Genomic DNA, 20,836 nt, shown 5'->3' with positions numbered 1-20,836 from the left:
ACTTCAGTTCAATCTCAAGCAAGCCATCATGTGCAAGCCATCATGTGCAAGCCATCATGTGCAAGATGTGCAAGCCATCATGTGCAAGCCATCATGTGCAAGAGAACTATTGTGAGAGTTACTCTTGCACTATGTGTACTTCTGTAGATGTATCATTCCTTGCTATTTCTGGTACTACTTGTTGTAATTGTTGTATACATCTTAATTCTATTCCTCATCCCCATGCCCAAAGTTGGTCCCTTGTGATGAGTATAATAAAACATTGAAATATTACATTGTACAAGTAAATTGAAATAAAAAAAAAGGTGCTATTGCTCCTGCAACCTGTAAGGCTTTTGCAAGCTATATTGACTACATGTAAAAATCAGCTTTATATACAATATATAGCATACAATGTGAATCAAAACAAATATTATGTAGACTAATCGACATTTGGTAATGAAAGCACAGCCGCGCATTTGGAAGCAGACTAAATAAGATTAACCACCTACAGCTCCTTATACATTTTGTGCACAAATACAAATTCTGTAAAGACTACATGCTTTTAGCTGATAATTATCTACCTGACAAATCAACTAACTAACTAACTTACCAACCAACAAACAAACAAACAAACAAAATAACTAACTAACTAACGAACGAACTACAGGAATAAATAAAACGAAGTAGGGGAAGATTGCTCCTAATATGGACCACCTCCTGTTCTGACAAACGTACGGTGCTGGAGCGCTCAAAACAATTTCATTCGCTGTATTTACCCTATCTGGATAACTTGCACATGTCAAAACAGTTTTTGAAACACAAACCACAAAACCGTTAGGCGTTTTCTTTCTGTTTTTAAACTTTTGCAAGCGTTCGCTCTAAATTTGACGCTTTAAACGGTCTAGTTTCTGTACACAACAAAAGCTGTTATCACACACACATTGCTATATATAACAGCATAGACTGTATTTGTTACATTTGAGCGATGTTGACCCCTAGTTGCTACTGCAAACAAAAAAATAATAGCAAACTCTCAAAGTATGTGTATATGTCCCCTAATATGGACCATCTTCAAGAAATAGAAGACATTCTTCTTCTTCTTATTCTTTAGCGTTTCAGAATTTTCTGGTTACGTGTGAGCTCGTTTGCCCATTTGGGTTCCCCACACTATACTCTGAGAGCATAGTCAGCTCACTCCGCTTTCGTTGAGTAGGCATGCTGGGTATTTTCGTGTTTCCATAACCCACCGTACTTGACTTACTTGACTTATTCCTGTAGACTCCCTGTGGAGCATAGGGCCGCTAACCCACCGTACTCCGACATGGATTACAGGATCTTTTCCGTGCGCACTTGGTCTTGTGCTTGTGTGTACACACGAAGGGGGTTAAGTCACTAGCAGATCTGCACATAAGTTGACCTGGGAGATCGGAAAAATCTCCACTCCCCACCAGGCGGCAGCGACCGGGGTTCGAATTCACGACCTCTCGTTTAGGAGGCCGACGTCTTACCGCCACGCCACTGCGCCCGTCTCAGAAGACATTAAAAGCAGAGATACAGATCTCTGTTAAAAGCTAAAGGCTGATTTCATTTACACATTATGAAGCTTGCTGAAAATAGCCTTGAGCCTCCAAAAAAATATTAAACAAATAGTCTTCTTTCCGTCGAAGTTGATAATTTCATTTATTTTCTGTCTGTTTTTCATAAGTTTCTTTAGTTTCCTGTTTTGCTTCAATTAACGTTCTTGTCAACCCGAAACAGATAAATCTTAAGCATATTTGAATTAGTCTGACGTGCACACTAAGTTGTATCATGTTATTTTGAAGTATAGGGGCTTTTTACAGTGATTCATGAAGGCCTACTCACTGGTCCATATTAGGCGCCTAGGCTCCTAATATGGACCAGTTGTGTTTTTTTCTGTACTTAATTTTTGCTGAATGTCTATCAAAGCTTATTCGCTCTTGATAGGCCAAACGGTTAACTAAAGAGAGAAGGACTACCAAACACAAAATGAAACTTCTTTGCAAGAAAGCAAACTAGTTTTCAGCATAAAGCAAAAAGTGGTCCTTATTCGGCAACCTTCCCCAAAACAAATATTCTATCCCTCATCCCCATGCCCAAAGTTGGCCCCTTGTGATGAGTATAATAAAACATTGAAACATTGAAATATTACATTGTACAAGCAAATTGAAAATTTAAACAAATGTGCTATTGCTCCTGCAACCTCGTGAATATGCTGAACAGCACGTTCAGCATATTCTCGACTTGCAGGACCCCGTGACCCAGCATAATTAACAAACTATACGGTTTGTTGAGGGAACCAGAACTTCCGGTTAGAAAACACGTGGAAAAAACACGTGAAACTGTACCACAACATGGCTTGCTTTAAAAGACTGATCAGCACACAAAACTCCTGTACACCGTAATCCAGTTGTTCACTTTACTAAAGTATATCCTCAGTGAAACGTCCTCGCATGAAATTTTCACATGCTTAACCGCGTGGGAAACATGTTTTACCCTTTCCGATTATTCTTCCCACAGAGACAGCGACAGATTACAAATACAGTTTCAGCTTAGGAAAAATACGAAAGGCGATTATGACCCTTTGTTTAAAAACATGACGTAATGATACATTTGAAGCGACTGTGACTACACTTGTCTTAATTCTTGTCTGAAAGAAACGGAAGTCCGATACTAATAATGGCGGCCACCATGTGCTACGTACGTCCAAAACCCTACTACAATTCGTGAATATACCGGAAATGAATCCAGATGCAGTGTTCAAATTCGCCAGAACAATTGGAATCCGTCTTACATTATGACGTGCAATTTGCAGTCAAAATCAATATCACAGAACAAAACCGCAACAATACCTAGTTCTCGGACTCAGTTGAGCAATATTACATCTCATGATACAAAATGAAAATAAATGTAATTATAAACATTTCAATTCCAGCATTAAAGTTTGTCAGAAAAGGACAGTTTAGTAGTCCTATTCAACACTATACGATTAGCAAGCAGAAATAGAATTAGGTAAGCAGGAACACGCAATGTAAAATAATTTTTAAAAATCAACTATTACCATGAAATTCCTAGGTACATTAAAGAATTAGTACTGAAAAAATTCTATTTTCTGACATACGGTGTAAAAAACACCCACACACAACTGAAACCCATTTGTCTGTCTGAAAGCTAAGAAACTTTGATGTAGACAGATACACACCTTCTTGTATAAACGACCATGTTAGACACCCCAGATATGTTGAAGCTTTTACATAGGACAAGATGGCATCCTCTTACTCCGACAGATACCAGCAATCTAAATCATGGCTGCTTCCTGTGTACAGTAGGATTGTGTGTGCATAAGTAATTCCACAGCTTGACACAGGTGCAAGTCACAAAATTAATTCAGCAAAACAATCCAATTTTGCACAGAAAACGGCCAAGGATGCTCATTTTGACAGAATCCCACTCAGAGCTAAGATGGTTTACAAGATGGTTTGCACAAGAAGGAGTATGTCTTTAAAATAAGGCTGTGATCTTTAGGTATGTATGTATGTACCATATATTAAACACATTTAAATAGCGATTTTTTTTAAAAGGAAAATGCGAAGTTGTGGGAATTCTAAATCTGTCCCTATCAATTTGAAAGAAGAGTAAACGTTGTATTTTTGGATTTTGTTAAAACCATTTTTTTTTAATAATTTGAACTATGCAGTACCATACAGTTTGCAAGCAAATGTAGTTATAGCTCAACAGTAATAGACATATATTACTCTAAACATTACAATAAAATGAATATATAATTAAGTATATTCCTCATAAATGTAAATTTTCTAAGCAAATTAACAGAAAAAAAGAAGGCTAGTGATCAAACACATGCTGGTTTCAACAAATACATTCCATTATTCCAAAAACATCAAGTTGAAAAACAAATATAGAAATACACAAATTATATGAACAAATCTGCAGCTTCTGTTAATAGACAAGGCAACATAATCGTATCAATCTAACATTCACATATACACACGAGGAGGATTACATCCATACAATTTATAGTCCAAGGGGGTGTTGCAGGTAGCTCTGTTTCCTCCTTGGGGATGAAGCTACCAGGGGAAGGGATTGTGTTGGAGGTGCGGGTAGAGGGGTAGCCCTCCCGGTGCTCCCCCTTGGACCTCCCTAGTCTAGGACCCTGGGTCTTCGCGAGGTGGCCATTGTGGCGTAATCCCTCCGGACTAGCATAACGTTTCCCTATCCCAAGACCGACCGTGCGTGGTCTATGACCACATCCTCTACGAGGTGACCCTATCAACTAGGCAGTGCAAGCCCCTAGGCGAAACACGGCGGATCTAGAGGAGAGAACCTCGATAAAAAATTTGAGCTGCCATGAAGACGGAGCATGTTGGCTGAGGACAGCGGGCAGACCTTCTGTGCCGACACCCATCTACAGGATAAAACCAGGCATGCACGCATCAAACCCAACATGGCCATACAAACGGATAGTCCAAGAAGTTATAAAGAATTTAAATTTAACAAAAACAAGAAAGGAAAGACTCTGGAGGCACCTCCTTGTCAGAGATCGGACCGAAAACATATTCAGATACGTTTCTGCCTTTTATATGATTCCTATCCTAATTATTTGTTTGTCTGTTTACCATAATTTGGTAGATGAACTAGTGAATGTCTTATCAAGTTATTTTTTTTATTCTTGATTTTGGAACGTTACCAGTCTATCTGTTTTGTGATTTTAAGGGGTTATTAGTTTCAATTGATGGAATAGAGCAGTTGTCATAAAAACCCAAAAGATTTCTTTTCTTTGGCACTAGCAATAACACTATTATCCAGTGTTTCATAAGCGAGTCCTTGTCAACGAGGTCTGACCCAGATAAGCTGGGACGTGCTGCGCGTCATTGCATGCAGCCTTCCGATGTCCTCGTCAACTGTTCTCTTGCCCCCCTCCACCCAGACCACCACTGGTCTTTCAAGACCGCTGACCATTCTACAATCTGCAACAACCACTTGGTTTGGTCCCGTCATGGTGGCCACTTCTCGAAAGGTCTTTTCTGCGTCTCCTGCTTTGAGCACCCGTACTGGAATATTCGCATCCCTCAGACCCTTGAGTAGACCCGATCCTGGTGACATGTTGCTGGAGGCGCCATTTTCTTCAGCGTCAAGCACAAACACATCGCTGTACTTTAGCTGTGAACCTGCTTTTCCTGTGAACGAAAAAGTAAAGGAAACAGAAGCGATTAAAACAATTGTTTTTGACTTAACAAAATGATATAATTATGGGTGAGACAAATGTCATTCTCAGAAACAAACATGCGTATAAACTATCTATGAAACATAATTATATATGTTACTGGTCAACATGACAATAAGCGGAGAAAAAGCCTAGAATATCTTCCTTACCGACGCCTAAGTCTTGTTTCAGTTTGGATGCCAATTCTTCTCCGCACTTCTCGCAGTCGTAGGTATATTTTTGAATGTGCCCATCTTTTGGACAGTGAATAATGCTGATTATGCCTGGACCTTCACAGGGCGTTGGTGCGTTGGGATTTGAAATGTAACGGGAGACCTCATTTTGATGGCTTATATAACCAGATATCATCACTTCTTTAGTGATGCGCGGTGGTGTCCTCAGTGCTTCAGTCAACTCCTCCTTAACCATTCTTGCTGGTTTGTGCCCACCGTAAATAGAGGCCGCCCAGATATGAAGTGTATTTAAAACTTTCTTCAGCGGGGTTATCAGCTTCGTAAAGTTTCTGCAAAATTTCAAAAGAACATCTGGATCAACGTTTGGTATATACTATTTTTCGGCATTTTGAAGTGTTCTAGTAGCTGAAGTGAAAGAACACATATTAAAAAAGATTTCAAATTTACAGTGATTACTGGCATCTATAACAGGTCATATTTCAAGTGAAACCAACAACAACAAAAAGAGGGTGCAAATGTTGCAGAACCTCCTGACTTCATTGTATTCTCTTGAGTACGACGAAAAGAAATTGGACAAGTGTCATGTTTAAGGGAAATCAAATTTTTTGTTATGCACTATTTTCTTTTTTCGGACAGTTACCCTACACATCAGCATCCTCCTTTATTTACCTGCACATTTCATCAGCGACAATGTAGAGTTCGCCGTGTTCTGCTACCTTTGTTAGCGTATCAACGGCCGCATTTATATCCTCTTCTCTGTCGCGCCTCAGGTCAAAGTCGAGAAGTTTGATCTTTTCCTCTGCACCTGGTAGTCCAGACTTCGTCAGTTCAGCGAAGATCATGCGTGACGCTGCTTTGCCATCAGGAGTGCTGGTGACTACTTGTACTGCTTTTCCTGTACGCAGCCAGTCCAGCCCTTTCATGATCAAAACCAATGATTTGCCTGTGCCTGGAGGTCCTGTGAGGTATACCATTCCTTCCTTATGCTTGGTGAGGATTCCTACTTGTCTGCGGTTGAGTACAATGTCTTGTGGAGCCATTCTTCTTGCAGCTTCGGCCACGCCATTTCCTTTTGAGTGAATGCAACAATCACGAGCCTGGCACGGAGCCGGCTTGGCTGAAGAGAACACTTTCACTGGCGGCACTGCTACAGTTGTTGCCGGGCCACCAAACCTGAAGAAAACATACAGGACAGACTCTCTAAATAGAATTGAACACATTTTAACTACAATTCTGTGACAAGTTGTGAACACTTTGTGACATTGTATATAGTTCTCATGGCAAAAGTAGCACACATAGTGTCCTCTGGTGTTCATACAGTAGACACATAATGTTCATTTGAACACTATGTATATATTATGTGTGCCTCTTTTGCAAGTAGAACTATGTAGAATGTCACAAATGTTTGGTTTTAATGCAATGATCCCTTTTCTGGTACACCCTGACGACCAGGTGTATCTTCGTTTTCTGCTCTTACTTCCCTTAGACTGATTGCCCACACTTTAAAGCAAGTCTGCAGTGCCGTGTTAGGGCACCTACCCACAAACTGAAGCATACCCGAACTCACCGCGAGATGAGGTCGAGGTAGGCAGAATCGGTCATGGTGGTGTCTTCGCCACATGCTGTTACAAAGCGTTCCCACCAAGGGAAAGCAGGGTTTTCTACATCGTCTTTGGTCAGGCACAGCTCGGCAAGGTCTGCTTTCTTATCCACATCAAGACTTTTGCGCAAATCCTGTCAGTTAATTTTTTTTTTAAATGTGAATCTCTTGCAAACAAAAAACACTAACCAAAAAACAAGCAAACGTAATGTACTCATAATCATAATAATTGGTCTGGGTATGAAGATTCTCGCAGTCGCAAACTCACCCAACCCTGCTTAAATATACAAACACGACCGCGCACACACAACGTCAACACACACGCATACACACGAATGCATGCACGCACACACACAGACCATGTACACAATACTCACAACTATGCATCACATGCGTTAATACTTGTGATGCGTGATGCACAGTCACGCTCATTATTTCAATTACATTCTCACAAGAATAATACAAGCAGATTGGGATCGTTTGCTTATGTCTTCTAAAGAAGAAAAAGAAGAAGAAGAAGATGAAAAAAACATAAAATACCTGCTCAAGCTTGGCATTACTGCCAAGGACTGTCCGCAAGTGGTCAGTAGTGATGTTAGGCAGCATCAAACTGGTCCGGATCATTGGTTTAATCTCATCCTCAGATACCAAGTATTTCAGCATTTCGCGCGATTTGCTTATTTGCTTGATTGCCTGCTCTATCTTGTTCACCAGATTTTGATCTCGTTGTTTTTGTGTCTCCAACCGTTCTTCAGAATTTTCTCCCACCGCCTTCATTTCTGCAGCCACAAGTCCAAGTTGTCTGTGAATAATGAGAATGTCAAAGTCTCCATCCGTTTCCTTGCCTTGAGGTAACCCTTCGTCTTTCGGCCTGGGCAGCATGGAAGCTGCATTCTCGTAATGAGATACATTAAGATAGAAACGAAACTCCAGTTTGGAAATGACAAACATGACTTCTCTTTCCGTCAGCTGCTCCAGGCTGTTAAGCACCTTCACGAAAGCTTCATCCTCGCGACGATCTTTGTCGTGGTAACCTTGCTCTCCAGCTTTTGTTCCTGGCGGCTTGATTACATAGACTTCTTGATTGCATACCATTTCTTGGCTCCGCTGTATCTTCCTCATGAAAACAGGGGGTAGGAAGTAGGTTTGTTTCTTCCAATTTGGGAACCACTCCTTTACCTGGTTATGCCACTCCAACTTGGCTTCATGTAGCTTAGCGAGTTGCTGACCACCCCCTTCAAAGCCAAGAAAAACAACTATGGCTGTTGAAATGTATTAAATTGCAACGAAATGTGAGCTGATGTACAGGCCCTATGTTGTCCTGGGTAAATACCCAGACATGCTCAGTAAATGTATAGTATCATTGCCCCTCCCCCCCCCCTCTCTCTCTCTCTCTCTGTCTGTCTGTCTTTCTCAGTCTCAGATTACAACAGGTGGCATTCTGGTTGATCCTGCCAGTAGTCATATGCTTGTCTCAAAGATTAAGCCATGCATGTCTGTCTGTCTTTCCCAGTCTCTCCCTCCCTCCCTCCCTCCCTCCCTCCCTCCCTCCCTCCCTCCCTCCCTCCCTCTCTCTCTCTCCCTCCCCCCCTCTCTCTCTCTCTTTCTCAGTCTCTCACTCCCCCCCTCTCTCTCTCTCTCTCTCAAAAGCACATAATTATATTCACATTCTCAGCTAGCTACGTGTATTTCTAAAAGATCCGTCTACAATGGCCTTACAAATTTGTTTATTAAAACCGGATATGACGTCAACAAAAACATTTATCGAGAATAGGAAAAAAGAACGGGTGGGGATATCGCTTGGAGGAGTTTTATGTAAAGTTCCTGAAAACCTGTTCAGTAGATTTCTTTGAATACATCCCAGAAACAATGGCGAAAACACGGTAAGAATTAAACATTCTGTAGTCGACGTTGCATGGAACATTACCTAGTCCACCCGAAGTGGAAGGTCCGGCCTTTGCTTGGTCTCTAGCCTGCTGCTTTTCTTTTGAGGATGGTTCATCTGTCTTAGCTGCCTTCGCACCTGTTCCGTGTTTCCCCCTTGTTCTTGTACGTTTTGGAAGCATGTTGAAAGGCTGCAGTGAAAGTGAATAATTAGCAACATAATTATCATCACCTTCTTCCTCTCTTTCTCTGTGTGTGTGTGTGTGTGTGTGTGTGTGTGTGTGTGTGTGTGTGTGTGAGGGTGTGTGTGTGTGTGTGAGAGAGAGAGACACGCACACAAACTCACACAAAAACACATGCATGCACGCACACACACACACACACACGCGCGCGCGCGCACGCACACACGCACGAACAAGGAGAGAAAAAACTCAGATGTGTTTATGGTCACTTGTCTGTAGCCTACACTCTATCCCCTGCTTGTGACCCTAAATCTTTCTCGGAAAGTCAAAAAAGAAAGCTAAACTATACAAGGAAACTGTTGCTTCTATTTCTGTTGCTGATCTTTAAGAGCCAGTGTACTTGAAAAATTCGAAATATATGAATGTTTCCTTTTTTTTAATTCTGTTTTTAAGTTAACTCAAGTGTTTTCTTGAACCTGACAATGTTTTAGTTTTCCTAGCACTGGTAAATACAGTCTAAGGGGACCGCATGGTGTGAATATTTTGGCGTTTCTCCAGTAGTTCATCTTCATGAAAGTTTGCACACAAATGTAAAAAACGAAGATTAACTTGTACACCAAGTTTAAGGAAAATATATACAACATTCTTGACTAATTGACTTTTTTTAAGTGATAGGGTAAGGGGGGGGGGGGGGGGCGAGTAAATTGAACAGGGGAGGTAAATTGAACAAGGCGAATATTTTAAAAGTTCGTGTAACAATTTTTTATGTCACAGTATTTTTACGTTACTGGTGATTGTTAATGACGTTTGCATAAGAAAAAATGGCGCAACGACTATAACAACGGGTGGCAAGTGAGAACTTTTTAGCTGAATGTCGCTGAATGTCCAACTTTTTGAGTATTGATGTTAGAAAATTGCAATATCTCTACTCTGTGGGTTGTCTTTCAGTCATGGAAAATGGTTTTAAGAAGACAGGAAGAAAGCTCTGACAGCTCTGAGTTCGCGTAAATAATTTAGACTTTGCCCTGTTCAATTTACCCGACTAGTCGAACAATTTGAACTTTTCTCAAATTTCAAGAAACAAGTCCGTGTGTTGACAAAACACATAAGATCCTTTATTTCACTTACATATGTTGTGTAGGTCTGACCCCAATCTTGAGATATAACCCCATCGTCTTTGCTTACCGACTTCTATGGGCCAGCCACAGCGTCTAGATCTTAAGATGTTCAAATTACCCCCCTTTACCCTACAACTTTTGCCACAATCCTTCGGACACATTGTTGATTGACTTAAGCTGGTTGTGGTTTGAGAACAAACAACATGAATTAGACAGTGCAATAAACCATTGTGTACTTCTTTCTCAGATATGTAATGGTGTGGAACACTTTGTACGAAAACAAAAGTGTTCTTTTTACTGTAATTGTATTCATCAGCCGTTTTGACATCAGTATATTTAAATGTTATTGTTATTGCACAACAAGTTTGTGTTTTGGAGAGGGGGCAAAATTCGTATCACTTTTGATTTTTGGGGTCATTAAATAAAAATGTATTTTCATATTATGCCAAGTCTTTACATAGAAGTTCCTTTTAGGTATTTATATGAGTGTGCGAAATGTTATGACTATGCATAGATAAACACATCGTTCGACTTTGGAGAACCCTCAAGTCTAGTCACCGGTGTAGGATACATTACAGAAGGGTCGTATTGTTCCTTTATGATTGGATGATCGGGTTACATAGGAAGAAGTCTTCCTTCTGTCAGAATTGCAAGTCCTCTTTTTTTCAGAAAGGATATCGTGTAATGATTTTAAATAGAAGACTGAGTCACCTTTTTTCGTTGTCGATTTGTCTTGCTGCGGCGTTTAATATCAATATTGTTACTGGAGCGCTTTGTTTCTTTCTGCCATTATGTTTTACATTTAGTCAAGTTTTGACTCAAATGTTTTAACATTGACTGGGAATGAAGACGAAGGTTTTTTATGTGTGTAGAGCGATTCCCAGAAAGCTACTGGGCAGATCTTCATGACACTTTACACACAAGTTCTGCCAAATGATACCCCCAGATGTATTTATTCATTTTCAGTTTTCGATAACTGGCACGCTTTTTATCGCTGTGAGTGACGTGCCAGTTCAGTCTGCTGCGCTTGACTTGGTTTTTAATGTTTTTCGTAATTGTTGTTTCGCGTTCATATTTCCATACCACACAAGCGCGTTGTTGCTTTTGTACCAAAATTGATCCCCAATTGTAATATTCATTTGTGTTGAAGTGTGCAAAATGCTGAATTTTTGCAACCAAACTGTAAAACAGTTATTACAATTTAATCAAACGTTTCTGAAAAGTTTCAGTTCGTCCAAAAAACTCATCAACACGCCATGATATTTTACACACTGTTTAGCAATTGTGTTATCAATACTCATGTTAAATTTAAAAGCAATACAATGAGCCATTCCAAAACAACAGGTTTTTTTTACCCACATAGTCCACAAGAAATGACGCCAAAACAGGCATTTTACGGCTTCTGACGAGGCTGACACCCGTCTTCTTCAAAATGGCAAAACAACACTGCTAGGCACAACAGTTGAACCATATCAATTTGTATGGGTAAAAATGAGTTGTTCTTCAATTTGAGATCAAAAACGGGGTCAGTCTTGCTTATTTTGATTTTGTGTGTATTTTAGTGTCTGCAAATTTGCTTTTGCGAATTTTATTTTGGGGGGTGTCCTAGGTCTCCGGTACACTGCATAAAAACTAATTGATGAAAAATGAAACTCTTTGTTTCAAACGGTAGGGGAATGAATTACCTTTCTGGTAATATACTTGTTTTACTATATCTGGCCGCATCACAAAGTTCTACAGCTTAATATATGTGTTACGTTTTTTTATGACGATTAGTGTAGAGTTTGTTTGGCAGCAAGATAATGTAACAGAGCAGACACATGTTTGGTTGTCTTTATATAACCTTTTGTTGAACATATATGAGGGGATTTTTATTTCTTCAACCCGGTGTCTTGTGCCTTTGCTTGTCCCAAGCTGTAGTGCAACAAGTGTCTGTCAGTGTTCGTTTGGTTCAGTGAATGATTTAGGTCAGTCTGTCCCGAGATATGCACGAGGAAAACGTAGTGTGACTGTCCTTTTTTTTCTTTTTTTCTATTTTTGATTTTCCCGTCTGGTAGACTCTCGGTGTGATATGAAAGACATGTAACATGTGTACATCGTGCTCAAAATCCTTCCAAACTTTCTTCACGCTTCTTAAGTGCATAAAAAAATGTACATTGCAACGTTGGTTCCTAAAGAGGCTCTCAATTATCATGTCCTAGGGTCAAAATATTATACTTCTTTCTGATCTCTTCATATGCGTGACATTCAAACAAAAAAATGATTTTCGTCCTCGATAATGTTCGGACAGAAAGGGCCGCTTTTACTTTCCAACCCCTGTGAATAAAACCTCTTATTTATTTTCAACGAAATCTTACCAACACATCTCAAAACATTTTAATTGTGATATCGTTCAAACATTGTTCCGCTTTAAACGGACTTTTAAACAATCGGTAACTTTGAAATCTGTCACTTGACTGAATTTTGATTAGCAATTCTTTTTTTAAAGCGGTCAATCAATTTCTGCTTAAAACTGGAAAGAAAGGCTGATTCATTTTCCACTCCGTTCGCCCACACATTTTCGAAACCATATGGTTCGAGACATCCTTTAATATAATACAACCTAATGAATTTCCCTGTGCATTCAGGTTCGACTACATCATTTTGAGAACTTGTCTGGGAAATCTTGACTCTGGCATTTTCTTAATTTTAAACCAATATTTAACAAGTCGCGTAAGGCGAAATTGCTACATTTAGTCAAGCTGTTGAAAACACAGATAATGCTGCGTCGCTCACAAGAAATAACGGTTTTAGGTGTGACGAAAAAAAGAACAGGGCCCGAGTACGGTGATAAATACAAGACTTATTTTACAACCATTTGAAAAATACATACATCCCCCGTGGCTGCCCGCATAACGAAATCGTTTTTCTCGTGTTTTGAACTTGCCAGTGTTACAGCACAGAGCAGAGTCCGTGCACTTTGCTTTGTGTACATCACGTGGCCACCCAAACACCCGCACAACGCAACATTTTCACGAGAAAAACACGTTTATTTGTTTGCTTTGTCTGTATTACACATTTCTATTTACATTTACCACTGACACACCAAATTGTATACTTTAGTTTGCAAGTGAATCGTTATCATACAAAATAACGTTATCACGAGACGAACAGAGATCTCAGAGATCGTCTGCTTCTCAACTGTTTCGCGCAAATCGTGTAATATCTATTTTTGCGGAAACCTCCCGAAGAAATGCAATCTCAGCGGCTTCCACCTGCAACATAGTCGTGCTTATTTGGAATGTGACGTCCTGTTCTTCGTCAGTCACACGTATCTCGAAAACTAGGCGTCGCACAGAACCAGCGCCCTTCCATTAAAGGCACAGTAAGCCTCCCGTAAACCATCACAGATACGGTCAGGCTTTTACACACAGTACAAACACCCTTTCATTTAAACACTCACCGATTGAGAACATCCTAGGTGCCCTCCGTAAAGAGCGAACAATTTTCAAAGAATTTATTTTTGCGTGGTTTATCTTACCCCTGAGCCATCGTGAACCCGTGTGATCCAGTTTCCCTTTTTCACAATGTAGCCGTCAGTTAGTCATTTGAATGCGACTCTATGTGAGCTTATCTACAATAGCACGTTTTTATGCACGAAACAAACGGCTGTGGTTCACAAGAACTCTAGCGATGGCTTTTGACTGTTGAGAGGAACGGCGATATGCCGCATAAACCGTCGTCTGCTACGACCCTTGCGTGACCCTGCTTCCGGGCTTTTCTTTTTTCAAACTTTCACAACTTCGAATTGCACTGATCTTGTCTTGATGAAAAAAGAATTCTTTTATGATTAAAGAATGTTTGTGTAACAAGCTGTCAATTTATCATTTAGATTTTAAAAGTTAGGTCTAGCTATAGCGCAAAAACGCACCACGGTCCAAAAACATTCTGATAATCATCGATCCACGGCTATCGCCAGTTTAAGGGAAGTAACTCATTTTTGACCTGAGTTCAGGATGGGTCCAAAAAGTGTTCGAGACAATCTGCAAAATTAATTCTTTAAAAATTGCTCGCTCTTTACGTAGGGCACCTAGGATGTTCCCGTTTGGTGAGCGTTCAAATGGAAGGGTGTTTGTACTGTGTGTACTGCCTGACAGTATCTGTGATGGTTTACGGGAGGCTTACTGTCCGGGCGTGATTTCCGGGATATTCATAACAGCCGTCCAGCACCAAAACGAGGCGCCATTGTTGTAGAGGAGCAAGTCCACGAAAATAAATTCTTTGGAAATTTCTCACGCTCGACAGAAAGCAGTTAGGATGTTCCTGTTCGGTGAGCGTTCAAATGGAAGGTTAGTATGCTTGTACTGTATGTAGACGCTCGGGGAGCTCTGTGATGGTTGACGGGAGGCTTACTGTGCCTTTAAGAATAAAACTGAACGCACTGCATTTTTTTTAACCGAGACAATACAGCTTCGTACGTCAATCCCCGCGGCAGTTTACCCGTGCAACACGAAGTGAAAGTGACGAGGCAGAATAGCGCTATAGCGTACTGTGGTAAGGAATAAAGCGCGTTTTTCTGTATTCTTTTTAATTTTCTGAGCTTGTTTTGAATAAAACATATTATATCTATATGGTTTTGGAATCAGGAAATGATAAAGAATAAAATGAAACCATTTTTGGGTCGATTTCTTACATCTTAATCGTAGTAGGGGAAGGGCTCCTAATATGGACCGGCTCCTAATATGGACCACCTCCTGTTCTGACAAACTAACGGCGCTAGAGCGCTCAAAACAATTTCATTGGCTGTATTCACCCTCTCTGGATAACTTTCACATGTCAAAACAGTTGCAGAAACACAAACCTCAAAACCGTTAGGCTTTTTCTCTTTTTACATTTAGTCAAGTTTTGACTAAATGTTTTAACGTAGAGGAGGGAATCGAGATGAGGGTCGTGGTGTATGTGTGTCTGTCTTGTCTGTCTGTGTGTGTGTGTCTGTGTGTGTGTGTGTGCGTGTGTGTGTGTCTGTCTGTCTGTCTGTGTGTGTGTGTAGAGCGATTCAGACCAAACTACTGGACCGATCTTTATGAAATTTGACATGAGAGTTCCTGGGAATGATATCCCCGGACATTTTTTTATTTTTTTCGATAAATACCTTTGATGACGTCATATCCGGCTTTTTGTAAAAGTTGAGGCGGCACTGTCACACCCTCATTTTTCAATCAAATTAATTGAAATTTTGGCCAAGCAATCTTCGACGAAGGCCGGACTTCGGTATTGCATTTCAGCTTGGTGGCTTAAAAATTAATTAATGACTTTGGTCATTAAAAATCTGAAAATTGTAAAAAACAAAATGTTTTTAAAACGATCCAAATTTACGTTTATCTTATTCTTCATCCTTTTCTGATTCCAAAAAACATATAAATATGTTATATTTGGATTAAAAACAAGCTCTAAAAATTAAAAATATAAAAATTATGATCAAAATTAAATTTCCGAAATCGATTTAAAAACTATTTCATCTTATTCCTTGTCGGTTCCTGATTCCAAAAACATATAGATATGATATGTTTGGATTAAAAACACGCTCAGAAAGTTAAAACGAAGAGAGGTACAGCGCTTGACAGGCTCGTCAGTTTCACTCCGTTTTGCACAAGCGGCGGACTACGGTCATTGTGAAAAAATGCAGTGCGTTCAGTTTCATTCTGTGAGTTCGACTGAGCTTGACTAAATGTTGTATTTTCGCCTTACGCGACTTGTTTTCACTTTTGGCAGGGTTCACTCTAAATTTACCGCCTAAAACGGACTCGTTTCTATCCACAGTCAAAGCTTTTATCACACAAAAATTGCTACATATGACAGCTAAGACCGTATTTGTTAGGCAAAAAAATAAAATATATAGGTGTGGTTACGGTAACATATTCCAAAAAAAATACGGTAGGAAGGTAGGCAATCACTTTTTTTTTTTAACTTTTTTTTCTAATGTGTACAAATTAAACCTACTTGACAGGGAAATAAGTGTGCGACTCGAGCGCTTTCGCTTTCATGGCGTTTTCTGCACTCGTTTTCTTGTTTTTTGTGGGGTTTTTGACAAATGTAATAAAAAGTTATAGGGTCGGCCCCTAAAAATAGGGTAGGTCGGGTTACCGTAACCACACCTATTTTTTTTTTAGGCCTTACATTTTAGCAGTGTTGACCTCGAGTTTCTGCTGCAAACAAAAAATAATTGCAAAATCTCAAAGTATGTGTGAGTCCCCTAATATGGACCACCTTCAACAAATCGAAGAAAATAAAAGCTAAATGCTATTTTTATTAATTCATTCAGAAGCTTGCTGGAAATAACATATAACTAGCCTTCGAGATTTAAAAAAAAATATCACAAAATAATAGTCTTCTTTTCGTGAAACTGAAAGTTGATAATTTCACCTATTTTCACTCAGTTTCTGATAAGCTTCTTTAGTTTCCTGGTGTGCTTCAAATAATGCTCTCATCAACCCGAAACAGATAAATCTAAAGCATATTTTGATTAGTCTGACTTGTACACTAAGTTGCAGCATCATGTTTCTTTTTACAGTGATTCGAGAAGGCCGCTTCAGTGGTCCATATTAGGCGCCCAGGCTCCTAATATGGACCATTTGTGTTTTTTCTGTATTTAATTTTTGCTGAATATCTATCAAAGCTATTTCACTCTAATTAGGCCTAACGGTTAACCTAAGAGAGAAGGACTACCAAACACAAAATGAAACTTCTTCGCAAGAAAACAAGCTAGTTATCAGCGTGAAACAAAAAGTGGTCCATATTAGGAGCCCTTCCCCTACTAACCTATTTTCGTTAATTGTGATCACATTTTAAGAGTAAACATAACATACAGTATGTATGTATTTTTAGATTCAGAATTTGATGAAGAATACGATGCAATCGATTTTGAATCTGTTTGCGACAATTTCATTTTAATGACAACTTTAGTGAGCAAACTGATTAATTAATGTGTAAACCTCCACGCTGAAATGCAATACCAAAGTTCGGGCTTTGTCGAAGATTACTTGACCAAAATTTCAACCAATTTGGTTCAAAATAAATATATATCCCAAAATACTTATAACTGTTCACAACTTCAATCTCTTTCTTATCATAAAACCACTTCTCTCCTGCAGCTAAGTGACCACCCTTTCTGAAAACTATTAATTTTGTTTTCCAAATTAACATTAAGACCTAACTTTCTAGAGGCATGTTCTAAATTTCTCAACTGGTTTTGCAGCCAAACGGGTGTCGATGCAATCTAAACAATCTTTCTCTTGTTGTTGCTAGCTTTTCACTTGGAGGAAGCGACCCGAATTTCCCAGCATTGGAATAATAAAGTAAATGGAAATGGAAATCAGTGACCTAACACCGAGGCCTTGCATGTTTGAACTAGTTTGTTAGTATCAAGTCTTCCATGACGTTATGACATGAACCAATGGAACACATTTGTTACATGAAACAGTGAAATTGTATGAGTGACAAACGATTGAGAACAATTCCTGACAATGAGGAACATTTGTGAAATATACCTCCAGAGCTGTGTACCAGTCGAAACGATGTTACGAAGGTGATACTTCTTTATTAAACTGAGACATTTTAACCACACAAATTGATTTAATTAATAGATACTGGTTCCATACATATCCTTGGCCTGCAGAGAAAATTGGAAATACTTGCGCATTTTGTTTGTCTACGTTCAGTCAGTTACAAACATTTCAAAGTACATCACTTGCGTTACACGTCATGAAAAACAATTTTTTAAAAAGACAAAAATGTATCCTATGGTTTTTTTTGGAATGTCTGTATCGTTATCTAACTGGAGTATTAATAATTAAAACAATCAAAGAGAATACATTCTTGTTGCCACTTAATATACGTTATAATCATTTTAATGACTGAGAATGGGTGTCCCAAATTGGCACCGAGCCCTAGAGAATAACCCATAGCTTTTCTAAGTGGATGACATAATCATATAAATGCTTACTTTGATGAACCCTTTTTTTAAACCTGAATGAAAACTGATCGTCGGTGATACTGTTTTCAATTTAAAATGTCTGAACAGTAGTATGAAGAAAGGATTGTGGGAAGAGGGGAAATATTGTGCATGTGTAAAGTACACAGTACTGTATGATTAGAGTGACTTCCCGAGGACTAGTCATCATCGTTATCCTCGTCATCATCATCATCATCATCATCATCATCATCATCATCATCATCATCATCATCATCATCATCATCATCGTCGTCGTCCTCGTCGTCGTCGTCGTCGTGACTATTATTATTAGTGCTTGTAAATCATACAATACAAATAATGAATAAGCCAGTATTTGATTTTACCTTGATGCTGGTAAATGTCAATGTCCAATGGTTTCTCTGATAGTAAATGTTCTTTCAAGCACCCTCTTTTTCCTGTCCTGAGTTGTTGGTGTCTCTCTGAAGTAAAACCGTCTTAATTGATTTTAAGCATCGAATATTTCCCTACAGTAGCAGGTGAACGTTGAGAAGCACCACAGTCGGGCTTCAGCTCGAGGCGTTGGCTTATGTACAAAGATTATTTCTCAGAAAGCTATACCTGACAACTGTATGCACTATTTTTGTCTTTTTCTTGCCGCTCCAATCGAATCGCAGAGATTTGTAAATTACCATAATGATAATTTATGTATGCTAGTGCATTCATGTCTGCGGTGCACCCGTACCAAAGAACTATCCAGAGTTTCATGCATTAATTGCTGTTAGCGGCATTCACAGCAGACGAACAGGGATGCAAATTTAATGTGAACATTGTTTCCTTTCATTCTTTTCTTTTGTGTTTGCACACACATGGTCTTCTGCATTGCAAACACACTATCGACCGGGTAACCAGAAACGTGGGTATATTGAACGGGTATATATTATTCAGGTTCGTTTCGTTTTGTCACAATAAGTTTAAGGTTTGTATTCTTGTGTTCACAATTTGTTCTCTCATTCAAAATAGCCTTTTTATTGCTTATTTTATTGGCAGTAGCATGTCTTGTAGTCCGCAGAAAAGACGGTATCATCATTTGTGTACGTTCAAAACCGTCGCATTGCTCTATTCGTGTTTCGAAAAACGACAATGTTGATAGGTTTTCTAGTTAGTGATGATGTTGTTTTTGTTTGGTTGTGTTTTGTGTTTTCTTTTGTTCCTTACTTCAGACCACTGTTTGCTGTGCCTGCGTGCACTCTCATTGTGCGTGTGTTTGAATGTGTGACTTAACTGTGTATTTTGTTAGCTTGAACGCTCTATGGGCCTACAGCTGAATCAGTTAAAACCTTGAACCTTGAAACCTTGACAATCGTAAACATTCAAGCTCAGTGAATCGGTAGTGCATATTGACGATTATGGCAAGGAACGAAGGAATTAAAACATGAATGAACAAAAGGAGTAATGCTGATATAACTCACTTTCGCGAGTCATACCTGATATGGATGAAACACAAAAAATATGTTGCTCAAGCTCCACAAACGTTCCAGAAGATCATAATTTTTCTTACGCTTGACATTCACTCGATCCAACTGTGACCTCGAAATATGCCCGAGATCAACCAGAATTAAAGCGTATCTAGAGGTCATAAAACCCTAAGAGAATACGAAATGTCAATGGTCTAGTTTCAAAAAGCGTAAATTATTGTTTAATATTTTTAACCCGAACTTTTCACCACTCAGGCCTGGCAGTTTTATGAGGGTCAACCAGACTAGGCTCAAGTCTAGAGGTCACCAAGCGAGTGAAGTGTGTGGTGAAGCTTTAAAGCTCTGGATGCTAAAACGTTCGAGAAGTTTCCATTTGTTTACCCGAACATGACCACGCTGTGAACTTTCAAATCCGACGATGACAATGACAATGACAATTCTTTATTTTACAAGGGTAACAGAATAACCATAGGTACGGTATACTTTGTTTGCATCTGGCCCTCGCCCCAAAGAGGGACTAATCTACTATTGTAACTACTACTACAAACTCATTACTCGACAAGAGTCAACGAGGTTTGCGCCCTGTCTGGATTTAATCAAACACTGGATTTGTGTAAGTTTCAAAGCTGTAGTTTAAAAAAAAAAATGTGAGAACAAATCAACATTAAGTTTTGTATTGGATCGCCGGCCGGACGGCCCAACACCGGTCATAACTGCGGGTGAGTCAAAATACATGCTGACCACTCACCTTACTTGCAGGACAAGTAATTCCATGCGTGTTTATCGACTGCTGGACCTCTCATCCAGCTGGTCAAACGTTACGGCATTGACAAAGGGGATGCATGCATAAGAAATACAATTGTAAAAAATGCAACACCCCAAAATCGGAGACCGTATGATCATGACTGTTCAGCACCATCAATTCTTATAGTCATCTGAATTATCATTCACGCTTAACTTAACTGGTATTTGCCCGATACGCAGTGTGCAGTTAACCAGTTAGTGCTTGAACTGTGAGTGGACACATTCTCAGTAAACGGCAGTCATCTTTAACGGATAGTGCAAAGAACACGAATATTACGTAATGAGGAAGTTAAACCCCCGATTGAACATCAAAACAATGGAACACCACCACCACCACCGACACCACCACCGCCAACAACAACAACAGCAACAACAACAGTAGCAACAACAACAGTAGCAACAGTGAG

General features: G+C 39.4%; 1 protein-coding gene across 1 annotated transcript; it reads right to left on the bottom strand.

Moving 5' to 3' along the window:
- Positions 1–746: 746 nt before the first annotated feature.
- LOC138981780 (uncharacterized) lies at positions 747–18,956 on the bottom strand. The gene is made up of 7 exons (XM_070354857.1): positions 18,534–18,956; positions 8,943–9,090; positions 7,556–8,250; positions 6,983–7,149; positions 6,085–6,588; positions 5,392–5,744; positions 747–5,195 (listed from the first exon to the last, which is right to left on the bottom strand). Exons 2-7 carry the CDS (start codon positions 9,079–9,081, stop codon positions 4,846–4,848), a joined length of 2,208 nt encoding a protein of 735 aa, XP_070210958.1. The 5' UTR covers positions 9,082–9,090; positions 18,534–18,956; the 3' UTR covers positions 747–4,845.
- Positions 18,957–20,836: the final 1,880 nt, after the last annotated feature.

This window comes from Littorina saxatilis, linkage group LG12 (genome assembly GCF_037325665.1).
Source record: "Littorina saxatilis isolate snail1 linkage group LG12, US_GU_Lsax_2.0, whole genome shotgun sequence".
NCBI classification, from domain to species: Eukaryota; Metazoa; Mollusca; class Gastropoda; order Littorinimorpha; family Littorinidae; genus Littorina; species Littorina saxatilis.
Note: the sequence above shows the minus strand (reverse complement) of the source record. Positions and strands in the feature narration are given on the sequence as shown.